Genomic DNA, 17,889 nt, shown 5'->3' with positions numbered 1-17,889 from the left:
CATTTTAACAGCGTTCTTTTATTGTAGATGAGTTGTGGAGCTCTTTCCTGTGCATTTTGATTGTTCATTTTAATAGCTGCCAAATTGTAGTCACCATGCATGCCTCGATTTCTGAAATTGTGTCGCAAATATCCTTAAATGATTTCGTCCAGATGTTACCAATATTACTTTAACTAAAAAATATGGAATAAAATGTTTAGAGCAGGGAAATTAAAATCGCTACGTTAAGAATGCGGTTTATTAGTCCCCTGCCGTTTGAAAAACGGGGGGACTTTAGGTTTACCCTCCGTCCGTCCGTCTGTCCTCTGTCTGTCTGTCACGCAATAGTTGTCCGGACAACTTTTCCTAAAGTACTACTCGGATCTTAACGAAACTTGGTATACATGATCAGTATAACATGTAGTTGTGCATCCCACATTTGTTTTTTTTTCGAAAAACCATTTTTCAAACAAGAGGCCCATGGGGCCTGTATCGCTCACCTGGTTGAATTAGACCAAATGTCAAAATAATGTTCATATTCAATTTGTTTTATTTGTAAATCTCAAACAATGCTATATATGGTTATAGTGTGGGAATCGGAACTGCTATAAAGATTAATGAAGTCCAGACTATCTAAGGTCTGAAAGTCCTCAAGAATTATTTTTAGAACATGCATTCATCACTTTATTACTAGTAGCAATTTAAAGGAATTACCTCTATTTCCCCTATTGGGCCCCGCCCCTTTGGCCCCTTTGGGGTCAGAGTCACCATTTATGCAAAATCTGTTCCCCTTCCCCCAAGGATGTTTCAGACCAAATTGGGTTCAAATCCATTCATAACTTAATAACTAGTAGCGATTTAAAGGAATTACCTCTATTTCCCATATTGGGCCCCTCGGGGGTCAGAGTCACCATTTATGCAAAATCTGTTCCCCTCCCCCCAAGGATGTTTCTGACCAAATTGGGTTTAAATCCATTCATAACTTTATGACTAGTAGCGATTCAAAGGAATTACCTCTATTTCCTGTATTGTGCCCCGCCCCTTTGGCCCCTTTGGGGTCAGAGCCATAATTTATGCAAAATCTGTTCCCCTTCTGCCAGGATGTTTCTGACCAAATTGGGATAAATCCATTCATAACTTTATGACTAGTAGCGATTTAAAGGAATTACCTCTATTTCCCCTATTGGGCCCCGCCCCTTTGGCCCCTCGGGGGTCAGAGTCACCATTTATGCAAAATCTGTTCCCCTCCCCCAAAGGATGTTTCAGACCAAATTGGGTTCAAATCCATTCATAACTTTATGACTAGTAGCGATTCAAAGGAATTACCCCTATTTCCCATATTGGGCCCAGCCCCTTTGGCCCCTCGGGGGTCAGAGTCACCATTTATGCAAAATCTGTTCCCCTTCCCCAAAGGAAGTTTCTGACCAAATTGGGTTCAAATCCATTCATAACTTAATAACTAGTAGCGATTTAAAGGAATTACCTCCATTTCCCTTATTAGGCCCCATCCCTTTGGCCCCTCGGGGGTCAGAGCCACCATTAATGCAAAATCTGTTCCCCTTCCCCCAAGGATGTTTCTGACCAAATTGGGTTCAAATCCATTCATAACTTTATGACTAGTAGCGATTTAAAGGAATTACCTCTATTTCCCCTATTGGGCCCCGCCCCTTTGGCCCCTCGAGGGTCAGAGTCACCATTTATGCAAAATCTGTTCCCCTTCCCCCAAGGATGTGTCAGACCAAATTGGGTTCAAATCCATTCATAACTTAATAACTAGTAGCGATTTAAATGAATTACCTCCATTTCCCATATTGGGCCCGCCCCTTTGGCCCCTCGGGGGTCAGAGCCACCATTTATGCAAAATCTGTTCCACTTCCCCCAAGGATGTTTCTGACCAAATTGGGTTCAAATCCATTCATAACTTTATGACTAGTAGCGATTTAAAGGAATTACCTCTATTTCCCCTATTGGGCCCCGCTCCTTTGGCCCCTCGGGGGTCAGAGTCACCATTAATGCAAAATCTGTTCCCCTTCCCCCAAGGATGTTTCTGACTAAATTTGGTTCAAATCCATTCATAACTTTATGACTAGTAGCGATTCAAAGGAATTACCTCTATTTCCCCTATTGGGCCCCGCCCCTTTGGCCCCTCGGGGGTCAGAGTCACCATTTATGCAAAATCTGTTCCCCTTCCCCCAAGGATGTTTCAGACCAAATTGGGTTCAAATCCATTCATAACTTAATGACAAGTAGTGATTTAAAGGAATTACCTCTATTTCCCCTATTGGCCCCAGCCCCTTTGGCCCCTCGGGGGTCAGAGTCACCATTTATGCAAAATCTGTTCCCCTTTCCCCAAGGATGTTTCAGACCAAATTGGGTTGAAATCCATTCATAACTTTATGACTAGTAGCGATTTAAAGGAATTACCTCTATTTCCCCTATTGGGCCCCGCCCCTTTGGCTCCTCGGGGGTCAGAGTCACCATTTATGCAAAATCTGTTCCCCTTCTGCCAAGGATGTTTCTGGCCAAATTTGGTCAAAATCCAATAAGAACTTTTTGACTAGTAGCGATTTGAAGCAAATGTTGACGGACGACGGACGGACGGACGGACGGACGGACGGACGACGGACGCTGCGCCATGACATAAGCTCACCGGACCTTCGGTCCAGGTGAGCTAAAAAAAAGGGGGAAATGAATAGGTGCACTTCTAGCTCAGGCAGGGGACTTTGTATTGCTGTTGCAATACTATCCATCCTTGTAGGTTATAATAAAATGTAATGAAAGAGCGTCGTTATGTATTATGTTGGACCACAAGTGTTTGATGAATACTGATTTTTTTCATTTTTTTTTTTTTTTTTTCAGATTAGAGATTTTGTGTTTCTTATTATCTAAACTTCAGTGTTAGGTCAACTTCACTATCTCCTGATTTATATTAACATGAACGATATAAGTGCAATATATCATACCTCATCTTCTCTCCCTGGCCAGACTGGAACATATCAATACTTGTCGCCATGGCAACCAATACGTTTTATAACTAACTTACCATATATAAGGCTGTACGTGTATAGAAAACGGCTTATCTCTAAAACCAATCACCACATAAGTCCAGCTTGTTTATGATTGCCGCACCATTTTAGAATATACATTTATCACACAAATGACCTGCCCTACAATGTAATACCGCAATGTCTTAATTTTTGTAAGACGTGTGTGTAATAACACTATTGATCCTTAAGACTGTATATACAACGGCTTATCTCTGAAACCAAGCATCGCAAAACCCAGCTTAGTTGTGACTTCCGCGCCATTTTGGAGTATACAAACGTATTATATGTTCTTGTAAAATCATTTGATATGACTAAAACTGTAGATTTCATACTCATTAAAGCGACTATAACTATATTTCATACTCAGTAAAGTTACTATAACTAGATTTCATACTGATAGTAGACAATATCTGAAGATTTCATACTCATTAAGGCGACTATAACTGTAGATTGCATACTCATTAAAGCGACTATAACTGCAGATTTCATACTCAATAAAGCGACTATAACTGGATTTATTATCCATTAAAGTGACAATAACTAGATTTCATACTCAGTAAAGTTACTACACTGTGTATTACTAGATTTCTTACAGATTTAAGAGACAATATCTGAAGATTTTATACTCATTAAAGCGACTATAACTGTAGATTTCATACTCATTAAAACAACTGCAACTGTAGATTCCATACTCATTAAAGCGACTATAACTGTTTATTGCATTTTTGCCAGTGAAATATAGAAAATTATCAACCTAATAAAAACTTATATTTTCACTGCAGCAATGAGCAGTGAAAATATAAGTTTGCAGTGAAAAAAAATATGTTTTTCGGTTTTGACCAATCAGAGAGAACCTTTGTATTCACCTCATTGATACTTTTTCCAATACATAACTAAATTTCATACTCATTAAAGCGACTATGACTGTAGATTTCATACTCATTAAAGCGACTATGACTGTAGATTTCATACTCATTAAAGCGACTATAACTGTAGATTTCATACTCAATAAAGCAACTATAACTGTAATACTCAATAATAAATATATCGATACACGAGATTATACCTTACAAAAAATGTTTTTTAAATACATATTTTTTTCGGATTTTGAAATACTATCTACCCCGATTGATGTTTATAAACAATGCCACACGGTGAAATGGAGTCACCTGGGTGCGAGTAAGTGACGAGTTCGTGTAGCCCCGTATTAAAACATCTGCATTCTTGTACATTTGTAGGTGCTATGTTATTGTTTTGCGCTGATTTAGATTTTAAAAAAAATGGTTGCGGAGACTTTTTTATAAGTAATGGAAAGTCTTACTTTGGTGATGCATTATCTAAACGATTAATCCGGACACTCCACTAAGCAATCCCTATTCGATTTTTTTTTTTTTTACTTTCCTTCTTGTTTCCCAAACTTTTGGCATCATTGTCGGGTAGGCATCAAGAAAAGCCTACTGATATGAAAGTGAGAAAAATCTTTTCAAAGCAGAATTGGTCATGAAAATGATTTTTATATGACAGACAACAGAGTGCTATAATATTTTTAAGAGGAATACCATTGGATAGTCCGGTGACACAGTGGAAACACACTTGTCCTTCGCCTAGGAAGCCGGGGTTTGATTCCCCGATCGAACGTGAAAAGGTATGATGGGGTCACCTGCCTTACTACGTGGTTTTCGCCGGGTATTCCGGTTTCCTCCCACGGTAAGACCCCCTATGCGCATCCATCCCGGCCAACAGGAGTAATTAAGATAAGTTGATAACACTTGTTTCGTAATTATTGTAATTATTTTTACCTTTTTGTACAGTAGAACATATGTGTATTACATGTGATATCTAATTAAATTTGATATTATCTGGCATAGAATATTTTGTTGGTTTGCTGGGTTTATCGCCGCGTCCAGCCAGTGTCATTTTGAGGCAGGTTCTCCTTGTAGTAGTTAGTGACTAACTCACAGAACAACATAGGGAGGCCCGTCGCACACCATTCAGAGCAATTATAGTAAAGTGTCTGGTCCAAGGACACAATCACGACAGCACAGACCGGCTTGTGTTCAGCTTCCTGTGAAACAAACCGACACGGGTAGGGTCCGTCGAACTACGCACCTCAGATCTCCACCTGAGTCTACCTGGCCGGCGTGCTAACCAACTTGGCTATCGTGGTTGGCATCCTATTATAGGTTGAATAAATTATGAACGACACCCGCTTATGTTTTCATGAAAAAAAACCGGTGTTGTTTATCTTGCCTGGTGACCTACCTTTATCAATTATTGATAGTACATATGTTCTACCTTGACCAGTACAGATCAGTTACATTTACTGGACAATGTCGCAACTTTCCAGAACGTTGTTTGTATGCCGTACAATAGGAAATGCTACATCTATTTGTAAAACTTCCATATCTGTCAAAGGAGTCAGTTCATGATGTTTTGATCAGATGTTTGTGTCTGTCGAATTTATCCGAAGGTCAGCGAGGGCAAAATCATGTCGAACATGGATGTCATCGATCCTTATAACAGGTAAATATGAAAATGTCTACGACTTAAGGATATATGTCATATTATTGTTAAAATACCTCTTTTTCCAAAAGATTTCAGTTTTATCAAATATAAAAAAAAAAACATGAACACAAGTTTGATCAATTTCACAAGAAATGATGACGCATTTTGAATGTACAAGTGAACAAAAGAGTAAATTATCTAAACTTAAGCTAAAATCTTTTTAGCTGAAATCAAAATATTTTCAACTTCAGTCAAAAATACTTTTTACCAAAAAGGAAAATGACGGACGAGGCTCCCGAGGTACAAAATGTAGCGATTAGCTAATAGGTCACTGAAACCGGAATCAGCGAAATGTGGACGGGACGAGATAACAAAGTCATAAAAAGTCGTGTCTACCACAAAACGCTGTGTTACTCCACTCTCAAGCCATTGTATAAATAGAGGTTACACAACGAGTTATTGTTGGATATGGAATTTATTTCACACGAGTAAGTTATTTTATAAAAGCTACAAAAGACACAAGCTTTAGCGAGTGTCTTTTGCAACTTTTAAAAAGTAACTTACGAGTGTGAAATAAATTCCATATCCAACAATCACGAGTCGTGTGACCTTTTCTACCACAATAATATCGGCTTGAATCAAAGGGAAACGTGGCCAAGTATAATTCTGCGTATGCAAATAAAGTGTACCGGTGACGTCCGGGACCCGTGATGTGACGGCATTCGATTATTGATGACGTCAATAACAATTGCAGCTTGGGTCAAAGTTCGAATTCTTGACCAATCAAAAGACCGGAAGGTCATATATCACTATAGTGGTATATAATATATATTTATCCAACAGTCGGCACATTTATACAATGGATTGAATAGCACAGGGTATTGTGGTAGAAACGGTTGTTAGATATACATATTGTATGTATGTTATATTCAACTCCCGGCAGTCACCTTTACACCTTATTTGCATACGCGAAATTAGACTTGGCCACGTTTTCATTTGATTCAAGCTTATAATATATTGTGGTAGAAATAGGTCACACGACTCGTGGTTGTTCGATACGGAATTTATTTCACACGAGTACGTTATTTCTAAAAAGTTCTGTAACGTTTAAAAAATAACTTACTCGTGTTAAATAAATCCCATATCCAACAAACAGTCGTTGTGTAACCTCTATATAATCAACGGCAACCAGATGGAAAGAAGGGAGAGAGTGAAGAGACCGCGTCGATCAGGTGAAGTCATTGTTTCTGGAAAGTTCTGCGGGATACTCGACTCGACAGTATGACAGGTTCGTAATTAAGTCATGCTGAACGTTACACATGTTGCCGTGCTGACAAATCACAGACATTGAAACTCAATATTACCTCATCTAGCCACAATGACAGATTTACAGTATGTGTGTATTTGTTTTATCTTCTAAATATATAGCTATATTTCCTTCATTTCCATTCGTGCCTCACGTTTTAATTTTTGATTAATATTTATGTAACTTTGCGCGCAGGTAAGTTCATGTTTGTGTGTAATATATTAAATGTTATTGATATTCTTAACTCATTTACAAGCTATGCATGTTACCATCACAAAAGTAATTGCGGGAAAAAACAGGCTACATGCATATTTCATCATAACAAAAAGAATTTGCCTACACATCACTCGCTAGGCTGTGATACGTTGTCTGTGGGGTCACGTGGTATCTAAAATGAAGCGAGCGGAGGCTATCACGGATTTCTGTACAAATATGATATGTATCCCATCAAAGTCATATATATGAGTGTAAGCTTCTTTCATAAATAAATCTGATAAATTGCTGTACAATTCATATCTGCCGTTCGGTAAAGGAATGTCGCTTTAAGCTAAACGGGAAATAATTATTAATTTTACTTGTTGCAAGCTATACAAAACTATTGTCACCCCCCCTCTCTCTCTCCTCCTGCCTGTCTCTCATTCTCTCTCTCTTTTTCCATCCCTAATAAAATATAACCTTTTTTTTTATTTTTTAAGAAAGACAATTCATAAATCATCTTTTGTTTATCATATTGTTGAATATTTGTACATATCATCATGTGACCACTGTATATTATCATATGTCATTTATGCGGGAAAGGTCATCAATAAGTTGGCAAAACTTACCGACCAATCCCTTTGTCATTTTATGTCAATAAAATATGTTTAAACTAAAACTAATTATTAAAACGGCTTGCCATAGTGATCCGTATTACAGACTGTAATTAACTACACGGCCGATTCCGTACGTAGAGAATTGGCCGAGGTGTTCCGAGTGTGCTAATAGCATCTTGACTATGACGTCACAGTCTTGTTGGACATGCTTAGTTATGGTTCTCACAACAAAATACATAGAGGATATCTAACATTGTCTTCAGTGATACCAAATATATTTCACGAGTGGGGCTAATATTTTGATTTTGAAGAAACTGTTAACTAGATATTCTGTTTATTACATTTTGTAGAGACCAACCAACCAATTGTTTTCCCATAGACCTTAGTGTTAACGTTTTGGATTATTTCATTCAAATTCTTGAATTGAATATGACGATTATGGTTTATAACAAAAGTTTAGGGTCTGATATAACACCTAATCAAAAAAAAAAGTTGGGTCCTTCAGCTCAAATTTTCTCCAGGGTAGCCATTTTGAAAATAGATGAATTTCGCAGTAAAAATTCTCATAAATCTTAAATGTTTACCTGTTTACTATTATGACGTGAACTTTTGGGAAAAAAAACAATCGGACTTAAGAAATTTATATCAACATTTCTTATTGATAGTTACCTATCAGGCTACATATCTATTTTCTCACTTCATAACATACTGGCCAGTCAGTGACTGCCAGACATTTTATCCTTGGCTCAACGTTCTATACACAGGGGCTGTTTCAAAAATATATTTTTTTCAATTGGTTGGTTGTTCCCTATAGCAAAATATACCGAGGCAGCTCAATCTCTCCCATAATTCATTGCGGCTACTGTCAACGACTCACAAATGTACGCCAAATCGTGACGTTATGTATTCTATCTTGCATCATGACGTCATATAACTTGACAGAGAGGTATATGCAAATCTATATTTTCCCCATTGTCGTTTGTAAGAAGTGTTCTGATTGGTCAAATCAGAAAAAGTGATATTTTCTAGAGAAAATTATAACTTTGATATAACGAATATATTTCGATATTTCACTGGTAAAAATGTAATAACAACTAATATGGAGGAAAAACCGTCTGTGTTTGGTCATATATCATATATCTTGTCAATTATAGCTACCATAGGACATAGCACACGTTTGCTATAAGTGATATGTTGATAACAAAAATTTCCAAAAAAGTGGAAATATTGACAGCTTTAACACGATTTAATTTCAATTTCAGAACACTAGGAAACTAGTCCCGCGTCTGGGATGTATTGGAACTACAGGGCGGAGATTTCTGCTGGTGATGAACATCATCTTCATCGTAAGTATTCGTCTAACATACGTCATACAATGACAGCACTCTTAATTGTTAAGCTCGTGTTTTCTGATTCTACCTGTGTACCTACTATCTAACACAGGGACTTGAAATCCGTATCCATGGTGTAGATGTTACTTGAGACTTTGTGTCAAGACCCTGAGCAATTTAAGTTTTCAGTATTTGTATTTAATTAAAATTCGAAATTTCTTCTTTTTTTTTCTGTGATCTTTTTTTACTTAATCGAGAATAACATTAGCGATTATGTGTAGGGATCTTTATTTATTTCTTTAATTGTATTATGGAGAGGAAATTGAAAACTTGTGTCCAATCCTTTTGTGCACTGTTTATGTAATAATATTGATTCATATAAACAAACAGTCTTGATATCGAACTGTTTAGTTAGTAACGAAAGCACGCGCAGATGTATGCGCATGTACTAAACTACCTGGAGATATGAAATGATATTTCTCTAATCGTGTGTAGGAGTATCAATTTCAAAGCTGTTTTTTTTACAACCAGTTGGTCGGTGTCTTTGTGACAACATCTGGCATTCTTCTGAAAACACACGAAACAGCTTTACTCCACGACGCACTGCTCAAAGAGGTCAAGGCCGCAGCTACCTCTTCCGGTTTAACAGGAACTGACCTTTCAACCTTTGACATGGGTGGTATAATAGATAGCGCTGCGATAGGGTGTATCTCTATTGGTGTCGCAGTCTGTGTCATAGCAATGTTTGGAGTGCACGGGATAAAATCCAAAAATGAAACCATACTCATTGCGGTAAGTGATAAATTTGTAGGACAAGAATAGCGTTCACGCACGCCGTACAAGGGAAATAACTTCCCCGATGTCTAGTACGAGACATTATGCAAGATATATTTATGAAACTTTGTTTGAATTAAATTTCTATTTTACGTATTACATGAATTGGTTGATTTAAATTACATGTAGTAAGTATTTTATTTTCCTATTTGGATTGATTCATTTGTATTTTGTGATATATTTATTTATTTTTTTTAATTAATTTCTCTATTCGTGTTATGTGATTTATTTATATGTATCATGTGATTTATTTATATGTATCATGTGATTTATTTATTTATTTGTCACGCTATTGATTTTTTTTCAGTACGCATCGGTAATTGGGATTTTGGTTGTTACGGAGATGGTGTTTCTAATTGTCGTCTATAAACTGAGAATGAAGGTAATATAACTCTGAGTTTTGATAAGAAACTGATATACCTATACATTAAAGAGTGTCAATTAACTTCACAGAATTATAAACGACTTCCTCGTTCTTACGTACATGACTTCCAGATAAAACAAGAAAGAATTGATTTATTTTTCAATCAATGAATAAATAAATAATAATCATCGGAGACCTATATCAGTATATGTATGGGTCTATTTTAACATGGGAAATAATTTTGTAGAAATTGTTTAAGTTGTGGGACGGGAAAATGCTTCTCCAATATACATGTGGGGTCACGATCTGAATTGAAAATGGAGAGCAAGACTCGAGCATTTCTCTCTGAGTTCGCATGACCTATGATGAAGGTTTTGGGTTTGTGAATTATGCAAGTTCTTACCTTTCACAGGTGGACGAGTCCTTGAAAACTCCACTGCGAGATCTGATCCATAAAAAGTACGCAGGCTTCAACGGAAGTGACGTAGTTTCTGTTACGTATAACTACATTATGATAAAGGTACCTAGGTATTTATGTTTTCTGTCATTTTGTAAACATACTCAATCCTGTTGGCAAAACATCTCTCAAGAATGATTAGAGGAAATATGTTTTCTCTATTTTCCTTTCTTTGAAGGCTGTACAGATTGCTAGTTACAACAGTCTAAGGGAAGTAACTCTCACTTGTTAAAATAATTCAGGCAAACTCCATCGACCTAGTGAAACAGCCTATTCAGAAAAAATGTCGACAACCCGTTCAAGATAAGTTGATGGGAAATATCTCAATCGACGACAGACATATAATTTTTTCATTAATCTGGCATATGATTCAATATATATCGTGCTGAAGAACTGTCACTTGGCTTCATAAAGCATTAGAAAAATTGTTAGATTTCAGTAAGACAGAAACTGGTGACGTCAGGCAAAACACGCCAAGTTTCTATATAGCTAGCAGTAGCTTAGAAAATACGGCATCTAAGCATTTCAGCTTTGATGGAACGTAGGGTAGGAAAGTTGGCTGATTATACATGTATGTTGGCACAGGGACCTGAGAATTTGTTACATTCTGTGTGAACTAGGGAAGGTCCAAATAGACGTAGGCTGTAATACCAGAGACATGTGTCTCTGGTAATACTAATCAGGCCCCTGTGTATATTTGGTGTATTATCAGACGAGGCGAGTTCGTATTGACATTTGTCTATGTCCAGATATGTAAAATACCAAATGAGGTTGATGGAAGACAATTTGATTTCCATCGAATATACATGCAAGTGTATTGGTCAAAAGTCTTTCCTCCGCAAAATTGAATTTTATTACAATTTCTTTATAATCTATTATTAATTTTAATTTTAATTTTTTTTTAATTTATCCATTCATAGTTGTATTTAATTGGTGTGTTGATAAAGAAATATGCAGAATTTCCTCATGTATAATAATATCGATGCACAATACCCCCCTCGTCCCGCCAAAAAAAAAGGGGGGGGGGGGGGGGGGGGGGGGGGGGGGGGGGGGGGGGATTACCCGTGGCACAGTCATCGTTCATACACTTAACAAAATATCATCAACAATTATGTTGCAAAAAAAATAATGTTTTGAAATTTAATGTGAAAGAAAAAATGGAATTATTATGAAAATGAATCTAATATCTATCAGAATAAACACCTTTTTCTTTTTTGAAACGGCTTTTAGAACGGTTGAATGGTAGGATTATATAGCAGAATTAGATTGCGCGGAAACACTTTTGATCAAACAATGTACATGAAAACCAATAGACGCCCTGGGAATAAAACAAACTGTATTACCACAAAACATTGCCTACATAATAGAAAATACTTCTGAGGTAATTTACCTTGTTCTTGACAAAACATGAATTGGTTTTTCTGAGCATTTACATATATCTTACATAGAAAACAAAATTAACGTACCTCCTCGAAACTGAAAGATTGGCTTATTTAAAACAATTAATGTCCCTATCATAAGGGATGGAGACCAATCTAAGACTGTATGCTTGTGAGAATATGGAGGCGTATCTTGTGAGACGAATGTGTACTTGATTCTCTCTTTGTTTATTTTTGTGTAAGTAAATCCTGAAATTAACATCCTTGCAAAAACCAGGGTCAGGCAAAATTGAAAGTAAAAAATATGAAAAAATAAGTAAGTGAATGAATAAAGTAAACAAATAAATAAATGAAAATGAAAGAAAAATGAATAAAAAAAAAAAAAAAAAAAAATCTGCCAACTGGAACTTTTTTTGATTTATAATTGTTTGATCAGTTCTCTTTCTGTTCGATCTATTTCCAGCTTTCCTGTTGCGGTGTAGACGGGTTTAGTGATTTCACCAGAGCCAAAAAATGGCCCAAAGCTATTCGATTAGACGGTAACATTTCCATTCCTCTATTGACGCCAGTGGCTTGCTGTAAGTCGGAAGTCATGAAAAGGAACAACTACGCATGCGCAGCTAATCCAACAAATCTTAATTCTAATTATCGTCAGGTGCGTTTTATTGTTACTTTGACATGCATGTATCACTGCCTTTCTGGTCAATTATGCATCATTTAGACAAAAAGTTGTTGAATCCATGTCTTGGCGGAATTAGCCGAGACTTCACAACTCGTCGGGATTGGCCGAGACACTGTGATTGCTACACTGCTTGTTCGAGAATTCCCGATCGTAGCTATTTCTGGTGGCAATCTATCCCAAAAGAGTTTAGATAATTTAATTTCTGATATAAGTAGAGATTAAATCTGATGTATACGATCACGCAAAATGAAATATTAATGATTGAGAAAACAAGCAACCAAACAAACAATTAGAAAATTGAGGTTATAATAATCGAATATTCAAAGATGCTACAGCGCCGATGAAGAGTAATCATAAACGATAAATTTAAAGAACGCCTTGAATGTAGTATATTTCATACAATACCCAACGTTAAATACTTTATTACATTTTTACCAGTGAAATATCAAAACATATTCATTCTATAAAAGCGATATTTTTTACTTGTGAAAAATATCACTTTTGCTTATTTGACCGATCAAATTAATGATTAGAAAATACCAAAATGATTGACCAATCAGAAAGCCCGACGTATATGTCAGCACCTGGACAGGGGGAACTACTTTTTTTGTTTACAAATGTATGCAAACTTTCGCTGTAGGCCTAGTTAGCATACGGGGTAGGTTTTACGTTGATAAAAAATGTTATAAACAGAATATCTAACAGTGTCTTCAGTAATACCAAATATATTTCACTCGTGTGGCTAATATTTTGATATTGCGCACTCGTGAAAAATATCAAAATATTAGCCCCACTCGTGAAATATATTTGGTATTACTGAAGACACTGTAAGATATCCTCTATTTATGCTATTGCCACCTTCAAAAAGTTTGAGCTTATAATTGTTTCTGTTAATTTTTTTAAGTGGCAAAACAATTATTTTCATTCCGAAGAAATTCTATCGTTCTCCGTCTCTACCAATCTGTCGCTTTGACTTTTTCTTGAGAAATGCTAAGTTGGTGATCCTGTGTACAGGAACAGGACATAACGTACATGTAAACGGTTTAGAGTAACCTTTGGTTTAGGTTTATATAGTTTAACGTGCTATTAACAACCAATGTCATTAATTTTAATGACATGACAACTTTTGGAGGTGGAGGAAAGTCGGAGCATCCGCAGAAAACACACCGTTAACTATGCCTTAGCAATACCATCTTCATACTGAAAATGGATTTGAAGGAACTTCCTATAAGTTACTGTTCAATAAATTGTATTGCGATTAATAAAATCTCGTTATGACATTTCTGTATGTAAATTATTGTATTTATAACTCTGTATTACAGGGATGTTACAATTCATTCTGGGAGGAAGTTTACAAACACAACCCGCTCATCATCTCTTGCGCCACAGGTGTAGTCCTATTCGAGGTATGTCACGCGCAATAATGTGTGTACACATTCTAATTCCGGTGACATTGTCTCGGAATGTTTCAAAATGTAGATTTAAATATAACTGTAGTATAGATTTTCTTCAAATTTGAACTCGTACTGTTTACTTTTCGTTGCAGCTTCTCCTAATCTTTTTCGCCTGTTGGGTAGCACACAAGACAATAATCATTCGCAAAAAGAAACTGAGACGACAAATTCAAAACCCCGAGGATGTAATAGATGACGTCAACATCGCTGGGGAGGAGGTCAGGGACAGGTCGGTGTCTGTGATATCGACGAGCCGCGCATCCATAACCGGAAGTAACCTGTCCGTGAGACGAGACTCCGACGGAAGCGTGCATGTATTTCCGGAAGCGGTGAATAGAATAAGTGACAGCATCCATTCTCTCATAGAACCACCACCGTACACTTCTACGTCTCGTCTTCCTCATCTCGCGCCCACGTGTATGAACTTTCCCATGATGCAGCCAGTCATTGCTCCATATACGTCATTTCCTTTCGGAACATGTGGTGTTCAGAGCCAGGGACATAATAGATGCTCTTGCATGTTTCAAGGCCATTTGGAATGCATCTGTCAGCGACGCCGGAGCAGTGGTTGCTGCAACCATGACCAAATAAGGTTTGCGTGTTGTCACCATAACGACCAGCGGCACAACTCCTCCGCGTGTCCATGCGAGCACAATGAGCTAAGTTGTCTAGAACAAAGACAAACACATGAGAAGTCACTTTGTTCCAACGATAATCTCCTACCACCGTACATCGGAAATTACAATGTTGTTTGTTCATCTTATAATCCGGGTTCCTCTTCCGGTTCCGGATCCGATTCTATAACAGATAAAGCCAAAACCGGAAATGAACCATGCGTTAGCAGCAGGACAGATAGCAACGATCTGCAGAAACTACCACCCGAGCTTGCAGTAAGTACCCAAAGACATCTGTCTTAAAGACAATATATTTTACTACAACTTGTATGATGTATGTTTTTTGACGATTATTAAATTTCAAAAACATTAGTCTTAATTTCTATGTCAGCCAATAAACATATATTAATACAAACGTACAACATACAACCATTGACTGTTGGTTGGGATGTTTCAGCTGTCGTGGAATCAAACTTTAATGCTAGCTGATGACTTTCTTATTATGTGATAAATAGAATCTTATATTCGTTTTCGTTCCTGATAAAGTTTTCATTATCAATATAGATTAAGAAACTCGCTGAAATAAAATCAATTGAATAAAAACACACAAAAATGTGCTACAATATGTCGAACTTTTTGTTGTTTAATTTTTTTTTCAAACAAGATGGAATGTCTGGTATTTGACCTACTAAAGATTTGTTTTATTTTATTTGTTATTTTTTGTTTGTTTTGTTTTGTTTTGTTTTGTTTGTTTGTTTGTTTTTGCTTCTATCTATAGTTGTAATTTATGGGTTTTTTCTTTGTTTTACTCTTTAGAATGATTATAGGAACAATGGTGTCGCATCCAATGCCACTTCCGGTGAAGAACAACCAACGAGGACGAACCAGAGTACGGCAACTGACACAAAGTCAACCCGCACTGAGGACAATAGTTCACACCAGGAGGCGCTCATATCGTCACAGACATGCGGAGTGGATAACGACGGGGATGCAGTAACATGTTTACCGCGCGGGATGCAGCGGAAGCGATCTTTATTCAACCGACGGTCATTATCCGGACCCTGTACGAAGTTAAAAGAAGATACGCCAAGGAGTTTGTTCATGCGCACCCAGAGTTTTGAGGAAGAATATTACTCGTAAATATGCACGTATAAAACGCATCCTATTCTGGCCTATTAGCAAATCTAGTAATATCGCTCCTTCGAACTCAGGTCGACAAACAATATATTTTCGTCGCGATCACGCCCCCATCGTCTCGCTTGAAGCCACAACACGTGGTTAGGGAGCGAGATTACAATGGGGATAGAGCAATAATATATTGATGTTTGACTCGTTCCATCGATCACAGTCGTGTTGTCGGTCCGTCATTCTGTCGAGCTAAGACGAGGGGGCGAGGACTACGAGTTTGTGAGATTACGCGAAGCGGTCACCATAACAACCGTCTGACGTGTTCGTCAGTTTAGATATGTGATCAATTTAAATAGTGACAAGAATTACGTAGATACATGTATAAACATAAGAGTATACACTAATGTTTACGTCACCTGTAATCACGTGTGTACTACGGTCACGTTATGCGGGATTTATATTTAAATCACTAATTCATATCACTACGCGCATGGAAGGGTTTTCTGTTAAAATACATTTATATGTAGCTAATATCAATAACTATCTTACTATGTTTGTAATTATTTGTTTCTACCACACCGCGATGGGGTCCTTTATAGCACGGGCGTCTCATTAAGGTTAGTATTCCAACAAGGTGTAACACTCGAAAAACCGGAAGTTGGGGTGAGCTTCGATTCACTTTGAATTTAAGTTCAAATTGATGGACAACTCTATAAACAATACTAACTATAATTTTCGATTAAGTCTACTTCCGTTCCACCGTCGATGCATCGTAGATCTTCAAGTGTTTACGAAAGATAAAATAATTTGAACTTGTGTATAATGATTATGATTGGATTAAAAGGTGACGGAGTGATGTGTTAAAGTTAATGATTTCGGAAAGGCGGTACATAGCGTTTGCCGGCATCGGCGTCAAACAATGTTAAGGTGTTGCGTTTGGCTGTTTCTGACAAAGCTAGACCAACAAAACCTCAATCATAGATGTAGCATGGGTAGTAGAGCCCACTTCACTAAAAACATTTAATGGATTTCTGCAGGCCGGTGGTTTTTCTCCGGATACTTCGGCTTTCCTTCACCTTCAAAACCAGACACGTTCTTAAATGGCCCTGGCTGTTAATAGGACGTTAAACAATATAAAACAAGCAAACAAAGTATTTGCCATTGTCTACTGTGTGAAGCCACCTTAATGTCTTCGTGTATAATATTCTTTACATGTAATGCATTTTACATGTATACCTGTTTGTCTATGCATGTTATGGCACGTGACCTGAGACTGACCAATCACTGGCCTGAAACGACTGTTGACTCTGGACACCTGTACCTCTACACACCGAGACCGACCACTCACTGGCCTGAAACGGCTATTGACTAGGGACACCTGTACCTCTACACACCGAGACTGACCACTCACTGGCCTGAAACGGCTATTGACTCGGGACATCTGTACCTCTACACATTGAGACTGACCACTCACTGGCCTGAAACGAATATTGACTCGGGACATCTGTACCTCTACACACGCTCGGACAGACCAACTTCGGACGTTTGCAGGACAGGTCTTATTCTCATTTTGGCTGAATATAGATTTAACCAAAGCACTATACCATAGCTGTAGGGTACGTCCAGTATTTTACATGTCGGGTCAATTATTCTTCTTTTGAATTTATTTAGTATCATATATTTATAACTTTAATTGCGTTGAATAGTTTAAGTTTTTTCAACAAAGATTAAAGTATCCTGTAATTTAAAGTAAAGTTGAATTAGAATACATTGTATGTTGTTGTACTCAGGCGATACGCATACAAGTTAGGATATTTAATGTCGGAAGTCTATTACTCATTTTCTTATAAGAGTTGTTTCCCTTCCCTTAAGTGTCCTCGGTGTGTGTCCGTGATTGAAAGTGATAAGTTTATATTAATGTGTATGTTTTCTATAGAGGATTTCATTCTATATATTTCTGACAGATACAAGAAATAAACAGGTCGAGAGAGCCTTCA

At 37.2% G+C, this 17,889-nt stretch overlaps 1 protein-coding gene across 1 annotated transcript; it reads left to right on the top strand.

The window, feature by feature from the left end:
* The first annotated feature begins 5,364 nt into the window (after window positions 1–5,364).
* Window positions 5,365–17,889, top strand: LOC117340561. Its single transcript, XM_033902319.1, has 9 exons — window positions 5,365–5,549; window positions 8,912–8,995; window positions 9,512–9,772; window positions 10,122–10,196; window positions 10,591–10,698; window positions 12,478–12,669; window positions 14,019–14,102; window positions 14,243–15,040; window positions 15,581–17,889. Exons 2-9 carry the CDS (start codon window positions 8,978–8,980, stop codon window positions 15,902–15,904), a joined length of 1,860 nt encoding a protein of 619 aa, XP_033758210.1. The 5' UTR covers window positions 5,365–5,549; window positions 8,912–8,977; the 3' UTR covers window positions 15,905–17,889.

This window comes from Pecten maximus, chromosome 13 (assembly GCF_902652985.1).
Source record: "Pecten maximus chromosome 13, xPecMax1.1, whole genome shotgun sequence".
Classification (NCBI taxonomy): Eukaryota; Metazoa; Mollusca; class Bivalvia; order Pectinida; family Pectinidae; genus Pecten; species Pecten maximus.
Note: the sequence above shows the minus strand (reverse complement) of the source record. Positions and strands in the feature narration are given on the sequence as shown.

Excerpts from the sequence above, each read along its gene's own strand:
- LOC117340561 (XM_033902319.1), top strand. Across the intron at positions 12,670-14,018 it reads TTAATTCTAATTATCGTCAG|GGATGTTACAATTCATTCTG; the intron begins GTGCGTTTTATT and ends TCTGTATTACAG. Across the intron at positions 15,041-15,580 it reads AACTACCACCCGAGCTTGCA|AATGATTATAGGAACAATGG; the intron begins GTAAGTACCCAA and ends TTTACTCTTTAG.